The sequence below is a fragment of the Oreochromis aureus genome, linkage group 6 (assembly GCF_013358895.1).
Source record: "Oreochromis aureus strain Israel breed Guangdong linkage group 6, ZZ_aureus, whole genome shotgun sequence".
NCBI lineage: Eukaryota > Metazoa > Chordata > Actinopteri > Cichliformes > Cichlidae > Oreochromis > Oreochromis aureus.
This window is the reverse complement of record NC_052947.1, coordinates 34,370,636-34,389,503: the sequence shown is the minus strand read 5'-3', so window position 1 is coordinate 34,389,503 and position 18,868 is coordinate 34,370,636. Positions and strand designations below refer to the sequence as shown.

At 37.8% G+C, this 18,868-nt stretch overlaps 1 protein-coding gene across 1 annotated transcript; it reads left to right on the top strand.

Annotated features, from left to right (window-relative positions):
- The first annotated feature begins 4,226 nt into the window (after window positions 1–4,226).
- On the top strand, window positions 4,227–11,554 carry coq7 (coenzyme Q7 homolog, ubiquinone (yeast)). The gene is made up of 6 exons (XM_039613655.1): window positions 4,227–4,445; window positions 4,782–4,963; window positions 6,325–6,439; window positions 6,616–6,755; window positions 7,991–8,059; window positions 11,093–11,554. Exons 1-6 carry the CDS (start codon window positions 4,361–4,363, stop codon window positions 11,168–11,170), a joined length of 669 nt encoding a protein of 222 aa, XP_039469589.1. The 5' UTR covers window positions 4,227–4,360; the 3' UTR covers window positions 11,171–11,554.
- The last annotated feature ends 7,314 nt before the right edge of the window (window positions 11,555–18,868 follow it).

The following is an 18,868-nucleotide window of genomic DNA, read 5'->3' as shown; positions in this document are numbered from 1 at the left end:
GATAAATATAGCTTCAGAATTTGTAAGATACCAAAAAATAGAGCAAAAATGAGTTAAATGTCTGACTTGCATTGACCAGCAGGCAAGAGATGGTAACGTCTTGTTGCCATATTAATATACAACTTGTATTTTCCCTAAGAGGCCACAAAGAAAATAAACAAGCAAACTAAAACAATAGTCCATATGCAGATAGATGGTAGCTACGTCCTTCTGTAGATTCATAAAAGGTCTTTTAGCTGAACTTGACCGTAGTTGACGATGGAACTTATCAGCTGAATGTAGCTTCGTTATTAATATGATATTGTGATATTAAAGGGAAGCTAAATTTGGAAAATTGCACAACAGTGCAGCACACCTTTACTTCACAGCTTGGGGCTGTGTGTTTGCATGTTCTCCCTGAGTTTGTGTGGGTTCACTTTGGGTACTCCTCCTTCCTCCTACAGTCCAAAGACATGCATAGGGTTTAACTGGTGATTCTAAATTGGCCATATGTGTTAATGGGTATCACTTGGTGTTATCCCTGCGACAGACTGGCAACGTGTTCAGGGTGCCCCACCTCTCACGATATAGTAACTGGGGTAGCCTCCACTGCCCCCAAACCTTGAACTGGATAAGTGGGAGAAGGTGGATGGAAGAATTAGTTTGGGCTAACAGAAAACTATTTACTGGATAAACCCCAAAGCTCCATATACTGTCTTTTAACACAGCTGAATGCTGAACATGAGTAAATACCACCCACCTGATATAAAATGGATATATAAAATGATATAAAACGGCCACATAATTAAGCAGAAGTTTAAACCTCAATATAATTTAAACTCGTGAATTTCTATAAAAATTCACCCCTCCATAAAAGTCATAAAATTAAAAACTTTGGGCATTTTAACATGGGTGTCTATGGTAGTTGACTTGGCTTTGGAGGCAGCTTCAGAAGTCATTCCTAGCAGTTCTAAACCTGCTTTATTTATCAGCCCTCCCACATTATCGAGATAAAACAAGATATTAACTTGTATCCTTAGTAACCAACTCCAAAGGATCAGCACAAAATTATACTAATGCAGGACAGATTTAGGCTATAGTGTAAATTCACAAAGAAATATAGACAATTATATTTCAACTATTAAAAAAAAAGAAATGACAGAATCAACCCAGGACCTGTTTGGGTTTGTATTCCTGGGAAAGTTGCTCACTTTAATCTAGCCTCGCTCACACCTATGGCCGACACACCAGCAGAAAGGACAAAGGCAAACCACATTTACCGACGTGCAGCCACACATATGTAGCCACCCACAGTCAGACAGACAGATAGGGAAACACATAACCGGGCGTCTCACCACAAACACACACACAGACAAAACCGACACACCCCACCATTCACTATCCTGGCCTTGTTTACTCATGACCATCGCAGCTATGCAGCAGCCGACCTCATCATTCCACAGATTCCTCTGTCCCAACTATTTTATGTGCTTTGTCAAAGTAGTTCTTTTTTACTCATCAAAAGCAGGAAACATTTTACTAAATAAAAGTATGAAGTAATATCCTGAAAGGGAATAACATTGACAGGTGGTGGGTTAGGCCAAGACCAGCTATTATGATTTAAGGCGGTGACTTTCGCAATTTTATTTTTTTTAATTTAAAATAAAATTAAAAAAAAAAAAATGCGGGGAAGGCCTCACTGAAGTGCATATCAACAAGTTGAAACTGCCAATAAAATCTGGGACCAGCTGGAGAGGACAGAGATTGCTTAAATGTCTTAATCTGTGCAACACTGCCATCTGTTGACTATCAACAACATCTCTAGTTGCTCCTGAAAACCCCTAATTATTGTCGCTTGAATGTTTAGTCTTAAATTCTGTGTCACTTTCGGCTGCTCCCTTATATAACAAGCCTAAACAAAAGGCAAACTCATGATTTGTTTGACGCAGAAAAAATGAGCATGTGCGACCAGAAGGTAATTTTCTCTTCTCTATTTACTTTTTTCTTTAAATACTTGTTTTCCTCCCACAGGGCAAAGATACGTAGGCCGAGTGAACTGGTTGAACTCTAAATTACGTGTTTAGTGTGGATTTGTTTGTGTTGTGATATAATCCTGCGACAGGCTAGTGACTAGTTGCCCAGGATGCTGACCCTGTGAACCTGCACAGCAATAAGCAGCTAGTGACTCAGTGGAGGATTATACAACAGATCACTTTGAGTCCTTCCTGGTCATACCGAAGCAACTTTCTTCTTGCACCAAAGAACTGCCTGCAGCTTTGTGCTGAATATTTTAGGTATAATGATTTTTAATAAAGTACTTCAAAGCTCAGTGTGTTTTCTTAATATGAGCTGGTATCTTTGTAAGCTAAGCAATATTTTAATAAAAATATTCTAAACTGCTCATGCTGACTGCAAGCCTCACATTCAAAATCAACAAACCAAACCTTAAGACAAGGTAGCTTCATTGATGATCCACTGCTTCCAGACCTTTATTAAAGTCAAGAGAATTTCTGATTTCCAGTACTGACAAAAATAATTACAGAAAATTTTAATATAAATCAGTTCTCTTTAAGGTTCTCGCTATTGTTTTAATAAAATGATTGTTAAAAAGCATGCCATCCTGTGACGAACCTTTAAGGATATTTTGATCTGTGTGCAAACAAAGAGACATGTTTGGATATGCAAAAATACATGCACTATAATTTTGGACGGGGGCAGGAGGGAAAGAATTGTTTGGGAAGTGACTAAATAGTAAAAGAAATAGTGTTACATAAGGAAACACAGAGGTCTTTAGCTCATTTTCTAGTGGTTATTCTGACATGTTCTTCTCTCTGGTCTTTATTTGAAAGAAAATTAGGTTTTATTTCAGTTATAGAAACTATTTTTCAAAAGGAAATAAGGCAGATATAGATTATGATTGACAGATCAAAGGAAACCTTATTTTTAAGGTGTTCTTTGTTTCCAAAATTAAATGCATTGTAACAGTATTGCAGTGGATTGAACAAAATAAACTACACAGGGACATATTATTTTCAAACTGGCTACCTAAACAGCCCAGATACACTCTGTTAAACACACTAAACAATAGTGCAACTACATCTTATAGAACTATAGGTCAGGCTTATATGGGGAGTAAATCACAAGGGGATAAAATAGCTAAACAAGCTGGGGAATGTAAAGAGATGTACTTCTCAATGAATCAACAATAAATATCTTGTAGTACAACATGTAAAATCCTGAAATTAGCCATTCTGATAATGAAGTTTTCCTTCTTGAGGCATTAACTAGTATTTAGTACAGATAAACAGAAGTTTGAGTCTGGGCAGCACATGGTCGAGTGGTTAGCATTGTCACCACATAACATAAAGATCTTGAGTTTGAGTCCTCTGGTTAACTGGGGCCTTTCTGTGTGGAGTGGCTGCCCCTTTTCTGTCAGTTCTTCCAGAGGTATCTTCCTGTTACAAAGGAGTTTTTCCTTACCACTGTTGCCAAGTGCTTGCTCATAGGGGGTCATCAGATTGTTGAGGTTTCCTCTGTACTATTATAGGGTCTTTACCTTACAATATAAACTGTCTTGAGGTGGCAGTGTTACTGTGATTTGTCACTATATAAATAAAATTGAATTTAAATGAATTTTCCATGTTCTCCATGTGCCTGCGTAGGTTTCCATCGGGTACTCCAGTTTTCTCTGGCAGTTCAAAGACATGCTCATTTAAGTGTTTTTCTGTCTCTATATATTTGCCCTGAGTTGGAGTGGCGATCAGCTAGGATAGGCTTAGATAGGCTGGGATGCAGGACTTTAACTTGTATTTTAACACTGTTGTATTGCTACTTTCATTTACTGCATATTAGTATTCCATACTCTTTTAGTATAACACGCACAGCAAAAACAGCCTGAAACACCCAAGCTCGTTTCAATGCCATTTGGAAGAATTTTCAGAACTTTCATTTTTATTTTTTAACCACAGCAGTCCTCTTTAGAGAGCAACAGTCATACGAAGGCTGAGGTGAGGAGACAACTCACAAGAATCACTACTCCTCAAAGATTATTGGACACATTGTAGTGAAACAATGTTATTTTATCCCGAACGTGGCTGTTCAGAAACCTCTTTTACTTCTCAGTTTATTTTACTAATTAGTTTGTGCAATACACCCAACCAATTATAGCAAAACCTATAAATTTATCTCTGTGCTTCATACATTAGAATAACCAGTAACTCGGTGGGTGGTGGTAACACATCCTAAACGCTAGTTGGCGCCCGCAATTAAATAAACGAAGAAGAAGAGCAGACGTCCGTTACGTGCAGTTACTGGCGTTCAATGTCAGTTTGATGCATGTTTTTTAAAATTACACATCTAGTTAAACCATTACCGGACTATCATGCAGACAGCCGCACTTAGAGTTTTTTGCCACTGGTCTCAGAGTAACAGCACAGCGATGATTCGTCAGTGTTTAAAATGCAGAGGTAAGCAGCGACACCTGGGAGCTACAGTGCTACATGCTAAAAACACTTATCTAACCCTCACAGTATGTAACGTCTATCAGTGCATACTAGTGTTACCCAGTGTTACACTAGACTGGGTCTACACTTGTAAACGTAATGTAGCCTAAATCAAACGTTTGATAGATTACTCGTCATTGTCAGTTTTCTCAACTCAAACTCTTGACATTTACTTAGTTTGTAAGTGAAGTAAATGCGTGACCTTCATAGTGGGAACTTAAGAGTCGTGTAATTATAAATGTTTCAGCTTCAAGGCGGTTGACTGAAGGAGCTTTACATACGTCTTTTACTTTGTTTTAGCACTAACTCTGCAGCAGAGCTCTCGCGCTTACGGTGTAATTCCGCCCCCGCGCGACAGTGAGGAGAAGGAGATGGTGCACCGGATGCTGCGCGTGGACCATGCTGGAGAATATGGAGCCAACCGCATCTACGCCGGCCAGATGGCAGTGTTGGGTAGATCGAAGACTGGGCCATTCATTCAGGTATTAACCAAATAAACTGATATAAACTGATAATTTCATTACTTCTGTGTCACGTCAAGATTATCATTTATTAAAAAAAATAAAATAACAGGGGGGTTCAGCCCCCAGTTGTTGCTGTGGGTAAGTTTATTGAATTATTATAAATTTAAACATAACCACAGCTTTTACAAGAATACTCAAATCTACTTTTAATTAAATGATTATGCACAGTATTCCTAGTGTCATGTTTGCCTCTTTGGACAAATGCGATCCAGTCGAACGTAACAATCCATTTAAATCTTCCTTCTTCTTCCTTCCTCTTAAATACAATATTTAAAATGAAGTAAGCCAAATGATGCAGTGAAAGATGCCCGTATTAGGGTTGATCCTCTCCATCAGCCTGTCACAGCAGCTGCAGCACCATCACGTAAAGCCAGTAAACCGTGCCCGTGATTTCTGCAGGATCTTGCAGACAGCAGTCAGATCTCACCGTTGTTTGATGTTAATTCTCAGGCACACGGTTGATAAATAGAATTTCTAGGGGTTTTCTGAGTCTCCCAACATTCTGAATCCAGTTCATTTCTCGTTTATTTAGTTAAAAAAAACTTTAATAAAACTTATTTAGCCCAGGCAGGGACATATAGACTCCCCTGCAAATTACATCCTGGTTCTACAACCTGAGAAGAATTGTCACATGATTACCAGTTAACCATATAAAAAGTCTAAATTCCCACTGACTGCCACAGATCTTTATCCTAACGAGGACATACACAAGATCTTTCCTTCACAGTCAGTTCTCTAGACATGGCATATAGAACTAGGAATGGTTAGAAATCAAGGCTAAACTAACAGAGGCCTTATTGCTCATCACTGAAAGAACTTATCTCATGTTAGCTGCTGCATTGGATAGCTGTTTCTGTGTGCAGATTGCGCTTTAGCCTCATGGTCCTGATTTGTCATTTAATATAAATGAAAGTGACATTCATATCTCCACACCTCAAAAGTTGTAGACAGCTGTACACTCCCCCCCACCCCGTTTTTTTTTTTTTTTTAATGGAATGCACTGCAAAAATGTCAGTGACAGAAGGCTTTGAGTAAATCAAACATGTTCTTTGTTGTTACCAGGTTTAGGAAAAGCCTAAAGAAGTGCCTTAGCAGTGTTATAAAATTGTATATGCTTATAGAAAGATCAGACATAACAAGAAATCTAATGCATTTCTATCAACACAAACGTATTACCTTTCTTGTATAACAACCAATCATGCGTACGTACTTGGTCCTCTCCATATAAATAAAGTTATAAAAATGTTAAAAGTGTTCGTATGTTTTCATCATGAGTATATGTCCATAAATGTTGACACTGTGTGCTTTTTTCCCTACAGGAAATGTGGGATCAAGAAAAGAAACACCTTGAGAAATTCAATGAAATTCTTGCTGAGAACAGAGTTCGCCCCACAGCACTGTTACCTTTCTGGAATATTGCTGGGTTTGTATTAGGTCAGTACAGCACATAAAGACACAATTTTGCTGAGAAGATAAACAAATGCATCAAAGGGTAATGATTATTGAATTTCACAATGGCTCCCTGACGTGTCATTAACAAGTGTATAAACAGTAAGCAGTAGGAAATCTCTTCATTAAATGTTAACAGCATGCATCTCTCTCTTTTGAAGGGGCATCATCTGCATTACTGGGAAAAGAAGGGGCCATGGCCTGTACTGTGGCAGTGGAAGAGAGTATCACTGAACACTATAACAACCAGATAAGAACTCTGATGGAGAAGGACCCAGAGAGATACACTGAACTGTTACAAGTGAGTCTCTTATCTCTGTAGCTCTGCCCTGTGGTTGCCCTTTACTGTGCATGAAATTCATATTGTTCATTATGAGATTGTGGCAACAGCTGAGTCTAAAGAGGTGCCAAATGCGATAATATTAGGCACCTGCCACTCCCAAAAAAAGGGATTAGAGTCTAGCATACCAAAATGGAAATAAATGTTGAATGTTTTTGATTATGGTGATTGTTACAAGCCACGCTAAATAATAATTAATCAGTTAAACTCAGTGTCAAGCAAGTTAATACAGCTTTGTGCCTATTCACTAATCGCCTGTTACTAACATTACTACATTTAAGTAAGAGTTATCTGACCAGCAAATAAATGAAGCCACGTTAATTTGTGTTTGACCAAACTTTGAGGAAAATTTAATTCAATGATGTCTGTATCCCATTAATCCCAATATGAGTCTGAAATGGTCTCGTTCTTTTATAGTTAGCTTGTGCATATTTCTAATTGCATTTATTAAAAAATTACAACTGTATTTGTTGATTACCTCACTCATTTATTTTTAAGTGTAATCCTAGCAGCTGGATCATTTTCTTTTTTTTTCTTTTTTGCATGTAAGCCAGCCACAGTCAAACCTCTGGCACAGCCTCGTTCTCTTCCTGGATCACTGTTGACTTTCAGTGTTAAATCTATTCGTGGGTGGAATTTTTTCTGTTTATTTAAGCAGTTCAGTACAGTTCAGGTTTACTTGGAGAGTTTTACAGTTTTATAGGCAATTTCTCCAAGGCTATGCAGCATGATTTTTGACATTTTTGACTTCAGTGCTTTCGCCATTACACAATTACATCACTTAATGGCTACTGACATTTGTTACTGGGCACTGATGCAGGTCGAAGTTTATTTAACTTCTAATTTGGACAAGTTCCACACACCAATGCAGCTTCACAGATCATAGAACATGGAATAAAATTGGCATTTCACCAGTGGCTTTTTCATATATACTGTCAAGAGCTCAAGACTGACTCTCTGGATGTTTTCCAGATGGGGACAAAGCACTTTTCAGCACAAAGCAGATCTTATTAGATACACATTTTCTGACCATGGTATATAAAACTTTTCATGACTGATTTATTTGCAGTTACTTTGAAAAGAAAATGGGTTTAATGTAACCAACTCAAGACCAAATAACTTGAGAATTTTGTGCAGTGAAATTTAATTAATTAATGTATTTAATTAATTTGTTTTATCATGCATATTTTTAACAGGTGATAAAGGAATTTAGAGATGATGAGATGGAACATCATGATACAGGACTGGAGCACGATGCTGAAAATGTAAGTGTATTTTATGTCTTTAAATGTAATATATACACACTGCCAGTCAAAACTTTGGACACACCTTCTCATTCAATGTTTTTTTTCTTTATTTTTATTACTTTCTACATTATAGATATATCAGGGTTCGTACGGGTGCTTGAAATCCTTGAAAATGCTTGAATTCTAATGTCGTTTTTCAAGGTTTGGAAAGTGCTTGAATTTCAGATGTGGTGCTTAAAAGTGCTTGAGAATGTAACTGTATTTCATTCACAATAAATAACTATGATTGAATAGTTTTCTTATCAGATAGAGAAATAAAATGAGTCACAAAATGTAAAAGCAAAATGTCCCCGCCTGGGCTGCCTTGCGTCTGTTCCAATATAGACCCCGCCCTCCCTCGGACAGTCGGGGATGAGTGCGCTAACATACCTGTAGGTTGCTGTTTTAATGAGTGTTTGATGGAAAACAACAATGGCGGAGTTTATGCTTCTCCAGTAGCATGATAGGTAAGTCCTAGTAAATAATTTTCCAGTACGTATACGTTACACATGCTATTTTTTTTTTTTAAATTATGGTTATTATTTTGCTAGCTATCAAACTCGCTGGAGAAATGATTGAAATGCACTGAGTGTGATGCAGTATGGCAGCGCTATTACGGAATATGCTGTGAACTTAGCTAACATTACTTAGCAGTAATATGAGTTAATTTACTCAAGTGAACGCTTTAAACATTAGCCCGATACATAACTAGCTAACTTAAGGCTTTCTGATTAACCCTCTGGGGTCGACGGACCCAGAGTCTCCATTTCAACTTGGGTCAAACGTGCGGACTTCAAACTGTATACCAATTTTTAAATTGTGTTGATAGGTCACGTAAAACCGATGTTTTTGTTTGGGGGTTCTGAATAAAACAGTGGCGTTTACTCTGGGAAGAAACGGTAAAACTGCGTTTTTTATGGAGAGCGCTAGCAAACACGCTTTGCTTGGGGAAAAAGAAAAACACTCCTTCCCTATTGGTGGAAAAATGTACCATGTCGACCACTTAAAAATGATACGCCAACATGTGGTATTTGGTTGTTGGGAAGAAAGGGAAGAGAGAGAGCGAGTGAGCGAAAGAGAGAGAGAGTGTTTTGATACGTGAGAGATTTGTGACGTTTACCCTGTTTGGAGTCTCAAGTTAGTGTGTTGTCTTGTGTAGTTAGTGTGTGGTGTAGTTGTTTTGTTTTGTGTGTCAGTTCTACTAGTGAACGTCACAGTTGCTGCCTTAAAGCCACCAAAGGCAGATTGCAGTGTAAACGCCGAGTGACACACCTGCTGTCAGACCTGCAGGTTTATCCCTGTGCTGTTCTCATCTGTGTTATAGTGACACAAACTATGTTTTGGAGTTGCATAAATAATTTGTGTGTGTGCCTTCTTATTTGATGCAGCACAGCTGATTGTTCTGTAGATAGTTTGAAATGGTTATATAAAAAACGTCTGAGCCTTGGATGCATTTTTAGGTAATGTCGGGGGAAATCTCCCAAATAGAAGGCTGCCAAAGTAAAACAGAGACACAGTGAGACAATATAATCAATCACATGTACATGGGTGAACGTCTCAGAAGAGAGTCACACAGTGTACTTCTTTATTCGTGCATTTATAGTCACTGGTGACAACAGTGAATACGTCTATTCATAGGCAGAGGAATGTTAGTGCGTGGGAGTGAAGATAAGAGTGGTTGAGGTGTATGTGTGTGTGTTGTGAGAGATTCAGAAGGACGCAGCCCTTCTTCTTGTTAGAGAGCGCAGATAAAAGTATCCAGCTCTCCTCTTCCTGCTGCTTGTTCAGCTATTATCGCTGTGAGAAAGAATTTATAAAACAGTCTTGTAGTGGACAACAGTCTAAGTCATCAAAAGGTCAACATACAGTATTCTATCATATGCAAACTTATATCATTAAAAGCTTATACTGACTACTAAGTACAATTTTCCATTGACAGGTAAATAGCACCATGTAACGTTGTTGTTTGCAAAACTTGTTCATATTTTTTTTTTAAATGTCCAATTTCTATTTCCATTTCAAGTTATGAAAATGATTCGTTAAACATGCTTGTGGGTTTTACGGTAAAAAATCCTCACTTTCTGCTTGTATTTTAAATTTTGTCTGAATTTAGATAAATTGTGCTGACACATTATGACAAAATGAGTAAATAACAGATTGGCAAGATAAACAGTTTTTAAAGGTGAAATATAGAGGCCAAATCAAAAGTAGTCGAAAATGGCGAATTATACCCTGGACCCCAGAGGGTTAACGGCTAAAAGCAAAGTTGTCACCAAGTACTGTTTATATTTGTGTGTATTGCTACAGCTTTTTGAGTATTAACTTGGTGCCTTTGGGTGAAATAATGGTAATATGAGTGATCCATATGTTCACAAAGCCACTTGTTTCTGTGCTACCAAAGTTCCCCGGCTTTCATTCAAAATGTGTTTATCGCCACCTACGCATTAAACTACTTAAACAGTCAGTGCTGTTCTCCATGCCTGTCTGACATGATGTTATTAGCACAAACACTTTAAAAGTGATCATTTAGGACTTCACGTTTTTCTATGTCCTAACAAAAGGGGAGCTATGGTGTCTTTTCACATGGTCTTACTGAGGTGATGCAAATTGAAACATGCTTTCTTTTTTATTTTTTGGCGGGGGGGGGCTTAAAAAGGGGCCTTGAAAGTGCTTAAAAAGTGCTTGAATTTGACCCTGAAAAAAGTGTACGAACCCTGATATATGCTGAAGACATCAAATATATGAAGCAAGATATATGGAATTATGTAGCAAAGAAAAAAATGATAAATAACTCTTACATGTCTTATTTTTTAGATTCCTTAAAATAGCCACCTTTGCTTTGTTGACAGCACTGATAACTTTTATATCAATTAGAAAAATGACTCCACACAATAAATAAATATTGCTTCATTAGAGTATTTAGCTGTCTTTACAATTTTTAAGTTGTTGAAAGTACTGCTGCCTAAATGTGTGTTTTGTGTGTGTGTGTGTGTTTTTCCTCTTGTGTTTTAGGTACCTGGATACTGGCTATTAAAAAATGCAATACAGTTAGGTTGCAAAGCTGCAATATACATTTCCCAACGTATCTAACGCTGTTCTTAAAGCAACTGAATTGTTTTGTTATTCTGACTCAATTTTGTAAATGACTTAATTTGGACTTGTGTTCTCACTCTGCATCTTTGTAAATGTAAATGAAGTACTTCAACACAATGTACCTGATCATATCTGTTAAAATAGAGACACTTGGTGTTACCTACTTTGGGTGTTGTTTACAGTACATACACAGGCTCTGGGAGGCAAACATTTCTATAATAAATGTCAGGTCTTGCTTCTGTTTTCTGAAGGCACATTTTTACTTTTGTGTTGTGTTACTTTTGTGCTTGCTGCAGGAAGGTCAGTCTGCCTGTCTGAAAAGTGTCAGAGTGTTGATGAGAAAGTGAGAAACTGGTGAAATAAAGATACTCATGGACTTGAGATATTTCCATGTGTACATGTATCCAGTGACCCCCACATACATAACATATTTTTCATATAATTGTGCCTTAAGTTGCTTCAGTGTTTCTCTTATCGGCAAGAGCTGCAAAGACCAATATTTTATTAACTTTTAGCTGCCTTTGACCAAAAGCTAGACTCCCTAAACACACTTGATAAGAACATATTAATCCAAGTACAGACACACACACACACACAACCACCACTACCACCACCATACCATTCAACTCCTGTTTCACATGTAATAGTTCATATATCAAGCTGAGCAATGACTTGTCATCCAGGCCTAACTGCTAAGCAGCCTCACACAGCTGTTCTGGGTACATTAGGTCACTGAGCAAGAAGGCTTGTCCAGGGGCCCCTAATATTCATCAGGTTGTGCAGCTTGAGCCAAATGTTCATTCCCCCCTGACTCAGTATCATTCTGTCCATATGTCCATTCAGTTGTGACCCAAACCTGATTTCTCCTAGTTTTAGCATTTTCTGAGCATGAGCATATGATACATGCTGACTCATGGCCAGTAGTGGGGGGTATTAATCATCTTGTTGGTTGAGCAGATAATAATGTTATTTAAAAAACTGAAAATCTGATATTTATTCATTGTATGTGAATTGATAAATATAAAAAAATAAAAACAACAGACAGAGTCATAGTAAAATATTCAGTTTGATTGTGCCATCATAAGAGGTTCAGCCTGCACATGTTAGATTAGATATTGAAATATGCAGATTTCACTTTCAGCTGCTTTTTAATGGTGGGTGCCTGACTGCAGGTCAATCTTTACATTTGCTTCATGCTATTGCAGCCCTGTGTGGAGATCCATTTACCTTAGCATAAGGTCAGAGGAGTTTTTGTTTTTTGTAATAATAGACCTGACTTCAGGAGTTAATATGCAGTTTTATCCTTCATTCCTTAAAAAAAGAATCGTTTAATGTCCATCAGTAAAAGATCAAGTTAAATAATGTTAAATAATTTGTAGTCTGCATTATCACTGTTAGGTGTTTGTGACTCACTAAATAAGCCTTACAGAAACTAAACCAGGGTGTATTCATGAATGCGCTACAGCAGTGTTTTTAACGGGGGGAGGGGAAAAAAGTGTTTGTGTTATATTCCAGTGAAAACTGAATGCCAGTTTTTCTGACTACTGCTACTGGAACGCTGTCAACTCGGGTATGACGTCATTTCCAGCTCCAACGTCCGAGGTAAAAGGAAAGCACCAGTATAACTTTGTGCCTTTTTCTTTGACTCTTGGTAGTCATTTTAGTTTGGTAGTCTATGGGTGAGGATCATATTTTGAAACCAGCCTCAAGTGGCTGCTTGAGGAACTGCAGCTTTCAAGACCTTTGAATGCATCACATTCGAGTCCTGGTTGGATGCGCTTTGTGAACCAAGCTAAGCACTTCATCCTCTCATACGAATACAGTTAAATCTGGCAAAGAATCACCAAAAAAAGCTAATTCGATGCTCCAGAAAAGAAAGGAATTGGCTCACAGTGGATGAATGCTCGCTACAGCCACTTTATACATAGGGTGAACTGTATTTATAACTAATTCTTTTTCCATTTTACCTGTACCTGCTTGCCTTTATTGACTGCATGTTATTTGATTTTCGTGACCAAGTAGTAATTACTGTGAGCAAAGCCTGGAGTATTCTCACGATCTCAGGATAGGATGGAAACGCATGACATTCACTTTCATAATCACAGGTCACCCACTATAGATCAGAAACACGAGACAGTAGGCAGCTTTGCAAATCAAAGGTAGATCATCATACATTATCTTTGAACCCGATTAATAGTGCTGACAGTTTTATCGCAAGGTGTAACTGTTTAAATAAAGCAACATATGTAAAGCTCCTTTTATAGTGTAATGTTAGCTGATGAAATTACTGGTATATAAAAAGACGAGTGATGACTTAGTCACAGTTCTGGTGTTAATAACCTTTAACCTTATAGACTACATCTAAATTATCTACCATATGTAAACACAGATGGTGTGCTATATATATATATATATATATATATATATATATATATATGAGAGACAGAGAGAGATAACAATGTCTGCACATTCTGGTCAATTCTTCAATCATTTAAAACCATCAGGAGATCATGTGCATTGTTTAGGTTCTTTTCTCAGTATCAAAAGGAATTTGCTGAAACACAGACTCAGAAATTGGCAACAAGAATTTGAAGAGAGCAATAAAACTTTACTAAACTGGGATTGTCTTGCTACCATGAATAATTGCAGTTGTAAATCTTCAGCAGCACGAAAAATACAAATCCCTATAAGTCATAAAATCTTTCGGATACAGATTTTATTACTTCTTGGCTTTAATAGTTGGTGTTTGCCAGTAATAAGGCCTTTCTGGGGTTTATGGTAACTAATAGCAAAAAAATACTTCTCTAGAACTGAGAGCACAAGGAATTAAGTAGACAGAATTTTGCTAGTAGTTTGATATGATTTAATGAATGTCTGGCAGCTTTCAACATGTGTTCTTTCTTTTACATTCAAATACAATCACTTTTTTTTCAAGAGGTGATATACATATATGTATATGCTATGAAAGACTCTCTGAAGATGCTCTATTCAATATTCAGTGAGGTTACTAACCTGTTACCGATTAAACTAGTTAAATGTGAGATGTTTCACCATGTTTCATGTGTTTTTTGTTATAACTTTTTATTTAAATGTGTTGCTACATCAAATTCAAAATGCTGCATTAATATCTAAAAATAAAATCTAATTTTTTAGCATTTAATGTCGTGCCTTTGTACTATTTTTACATAAATATAGGATTTAAATAATTTGCAAGTCATTGGATTCTGTTTATATATTTTAAATTTATATCCACCTGAAGTTTTGGGGGGCTTTATAAATCAAGAGGACTCAGTGGAGCTTTTCATCTACATCTGGTTTTCCAGGTCAACAGCCATGCTCTATAAATAGCAAACAGTAAACATTTTACTGTTCTGCGGTATGTCTGCACATACAGTAAATACCTGTGGTGTGATGTTACTATATGCTTTAGATCTCTGTTCTGCATTGAGGGACTAACTTATGTCAATTTTAGTTTGAGCTGTAACACATTCATTTTTTTCCACCCTTTTAACGACATGTAAATGAGTGTAGTGTGCCCTGTGCATATGTGTATGTACAAATGCATCGAAATGCCTAAACATATTGGAAATCTTTTGGGTTACTGAGGGGTGTGTGGCGTGAAAGAGTGACCACGTGTTCACATCTTCACACTGTGAAGTGACAACACAAGATGCAAAGGACTGACATCACTGGAAGCTGGAATTTCTGATTTATGGCCTGTTGTGCAGTGCCAACCACCAACGGCTTTGGTGAGAGAAAAACACATCAAGGTCAGTCTTCTAGGAAGGTTAAACTGTGCAAAACCTAAAAATTTCTAATTCATTATGAAAAACTGTTATCCATATTCAACCACATATATTAGAAACATTTTATTTTAGCAATTTCAGAATGATTTTCAATATATAGAACTGCAACATCAAAGAACGTTTAGGTGAAGTTAAATCTGGAGTATAGATCTATTTGTGTCTGTGAGTGCAACAAATCTTTTGTTCTGTCAAATCCACTGAATCAGACAGTAAAAGTATGAAAACTCGCTATCAAGCAATGTTTCATGTAAAATGTAAGAGACCCTTCAACAAAAATGAAATGGATTGTTTTGACATCCCTATAGCATTTCCAGCAACCTTGCTAAGTGCATATGATTCATGAATTGGCAGAATATTTTGTGCGTATATGCATGGCTGTAGTATCAGTATGAACATAATACTATGCTGCTTTTGTGATTTAACTGTTTCATCATGATCTTTGCAAATAAAGCCAAAATCCTCAGCTGGAAAACTGATTTCTGGGGCACATACCTTTAGACCATTTTTACATGTCTCCTTTTCTCTTTAGTATCCACAGAGAATCTATAGTAGATGAATTCTTTGGGAATTTTAATTAGGGATGCACCGAATGATCCCTTTTCATTGTGGTATAAAATATATGATTTCTTTAATAAAGGTAGAACTATTTTTATTTAACGAAAATGTATTTGAATCAATGGAAAATGGACATCAAAATGGACATCTAGGTCCCATCTTCTTTTCAGATGGGACCTACACTTGGGGTAGTGTGATAGTTTGTTGATAAAGTTGTAGGACTTATGTGAAGGACTTATTGTTGAGTGCCGGAGTTGAGCATGGCGTGACCCCTCCACTGGTATCAATCAATATACTGACAGGCATGGTGGCTCATCCAGCATGACTCCAAGGCCACGCTGCTGCTCCACTATGTCATGAGCTCCAAAGATGCTTAAAGCTATTGACTGTAGCGCAGCTTGACACCCTCCCTGTCCCGCACCAACACAACCATCCATCTATCAGAACCAGTGCCCCACTTAGGTAAGACACGAGCAAAGCCATTGAACTGCATAGTGTAAAGTCAGTAATTAAAGCTATAAACAATTGTATATAAATATAAATGGGCGTAGCCACTGTGAAAATTGAAAATCCATTTTCAATAATTGAAATTTGCATTAGAGCTTTTTCGTCATGTCTTCCCTGTCACCAGAGGTGACCATATTTGGATGAGAGAGCGGTGCTAAGTGAACAGCTAATGCTAGCTATCTTATTTAGAAAGGTGCATTCACAGCTGCTAATTAGTGCTAAACCCAAAGTATTAATCCGCCAAAAGTCACCAAACCAAACCTGTTTCAAATCAGCTGTGGTGGTAACAGACAACCAGGCTAATCGGGTTTAACCTGCAACCACCTGTCACTCAGACAGGCTACAACCTTGATAATGCGCAATTTTAGCCTTTATAGTTTTCAAATCCAGGAGTTATAAAACCTGGTTTTATAAAAGGAGAACATAGCTTAAAAAAGTCTGTAAATATGTGTAACTATAGACTGTATCTATATGTTATGGATACTCACATTTCTATGATACTTTATTAGTGTTACTGACCATTCAAAGGGCTGTAGATTACAAGTTATATATAAAGTGTAAATTCATACAGCAATTTGCAATTTATTGCCAAGAACAGACAATCACCAATTAACATGCATACATATCTTTGCACTGAAAGGCTTAAAGAAAGGTCGAGGTAAGAGTTCAAACCCAGAACCTTCTTTCTGTCAGTCAACATGCTAATCACTCCACCACCAGCAGGTCCACTTTTGGCTCTCATAGTCTTGGTATTAGTGAAACAGAATGTGATGAACAAAAGTGTGAATGCATAAGGTCTGGTTAATCGCTACCTTACAAAAGACAAACCATAAAGCATGACCTTCTTTATTGTCCTTTTTGACTAAAATCAGAAATCATAATTACAAAATGATCATTTTCTCACAGCCATCGCCACAGTCTGCATTGAACCAGAAGGGTCTGCTTTTGCCGGCTTTTAGAAAAGAACAGGTTAAACTTTTGGGTTTTAGACCTAGAGTCTACATCGGACTTTCATATACAGTTTTTGAATTTTACGAGGGGGTGATGGGGACGGGTTGCTCTTGCAGCTAACCTTAAGTGGTCATTCTAGGAACTGTTAACTGTCTATTCTTTTTGTGATGTCTATATTGACTTAATTTTTCAGCCCTGGAATTGCTGCTTGGGTATGAACTTAGCAGCACGTCGCTTTATTTTAGTATTTACTTTGTATATAATATTTAAAACATCTTCAGCAATTAATGCAAATCTAAAAGAATATATAGAAAGTGTAAAAGTCCATAAAAATAATAAAAAAGGTTCCTCTCTCCCAGTGTCGTTTCCAAATTGTACCTCCACTGATTTAAATTGTTTGGGGGAAAACAGAATGTGTGCAAGTTGTGCAACATCAGTATGAACTTCAGTAATACAAATCTGCACATGCTTTCATGATGTGAGGCTTTTAGTGTTCTGATCTCTGTTTGCCCTTTGCACATCAAAATTTTCCTTGTGGAATTCAAGGAACATACTTGGATGAAGTTGTGTCTGAAATCGGAATAAAGTGCACACAGAACAGAGTAGGCTGTGAAGGGATCAGCAGAATGAGCTGCAGTGTGTCAAAGCAAACAAGACTTATTCATTAGTCATCTATCCTTTTCTGTATGTTACATTACACCCCCATCCCCCAGAATTCAACACCTTGTATTGCTGCTGCTGACCCCTCCTCAATTTACTGTGATGCATAAGCAGCTTGCAGAAGGTTACCATGCAAGGCCTCTTAACACCTGGTTTAAGGAATAGTTTTTCCCACCCCACCTGCTAGCCTCCTGCAGTGGCTCAGCGCTTTACACCGATCCCGCTAAGGCTCTTTCTGTCATCCTCACTGATTGAACGGAGAGCTCTGGCAGTAGTGCTCTGGCCAAGTCTCATATCTCTTGCCTGAGGCTCGTTTTCATGTCGCTTGTAAAGATGCCACTCTTATCACCTATTAATCACGGCCCTCGATGTCCAGCTATGGCCTCCACTGCTGGTGACAACACAGATTCAAAGTGATGCTCTTGCAGATTTTCAGATTACATGCAACATGAAAGGGAGGCTTCAAGCTACGATTAGGTTTGGATCATAAGCTTATTTAAAGTTTTGTTGGTTTATCGATGCAGCCCATGAGAGTTCTAATTATTCTAAAGAAAAAGGTTTACTGTAAAAGTTGGAGGGCTGGATTTTATACTTGTTACGCATGGGTCGCAACCTTTCTGTGCTTTAGTGTAAGCAATGGAATTTAGATCATGACAGCCGTCCCTGGATCGTTGTTCTTTGAAGCTATCAGCCGTCAAATATTCTCGCTCATGGCTGAGCCCTCAGCTCTTGTGGTTGGTGATGACACACATGCACAGCAGACAAAGTGCCCGGACCACCCGAAGCCTGAGGTATCCTGACCTTGGAGGCTCGCTGTGAAACATAACAACACAAGGGGAGAAAGAATGCCTTCTATGCTGCACAAGGGGTCAAGTTGTTGTCCCGGTCAGGGTGAAGTTCAGCATGTCACACAAGCCCCTTATGTGTTATCTACAATGTTTGTCTTTCAAAGGAAAAATACACATGTGATAGGCTCCAGAAGCATGTCTGGTCTCACTAATAGTGTGTGATTGTGGTGGTCTGGTAGTGTCTGCTGCAGAAGCTACAAAGGGACAAGACTGACAAGCTCTGGGAGTTGAATCAGTCAAGATCTAGAGCACAAATTCATTTTGATCCGCTGATCTGAGGCCTGTACTAAAAAACGTATCATTCTGTCCAATCCCATATGAAAGAATAACAAAATAGCAGCAATGCCATCTCTCTGTTCGTGACATTC

Bases quoted from the DNA above. Each gene is read 5' to 3' on its own strand.
- coq7 (XM_039613655.1), top strand. From the start codon at position 4,361: ATGCAGACAGCCGCACTTAGAGTTTTTTGCCACTGGTCTCAGAGTAAC. The intron at 4,964-6,324 runs GTATTAACCAAA...TTTTCCCTACAG, and splicing joins AGACTGGGCCATTCATTCAG to GAAATGTGGGATCAAGAAAA. The intron at 8,060-11,092 runs GTAAGTGTATTT...CTTGTGTTTTAG, and splicing joins TGGAGCACGATGCTGAAAAT to GTACCTGGATACTGGCTATT.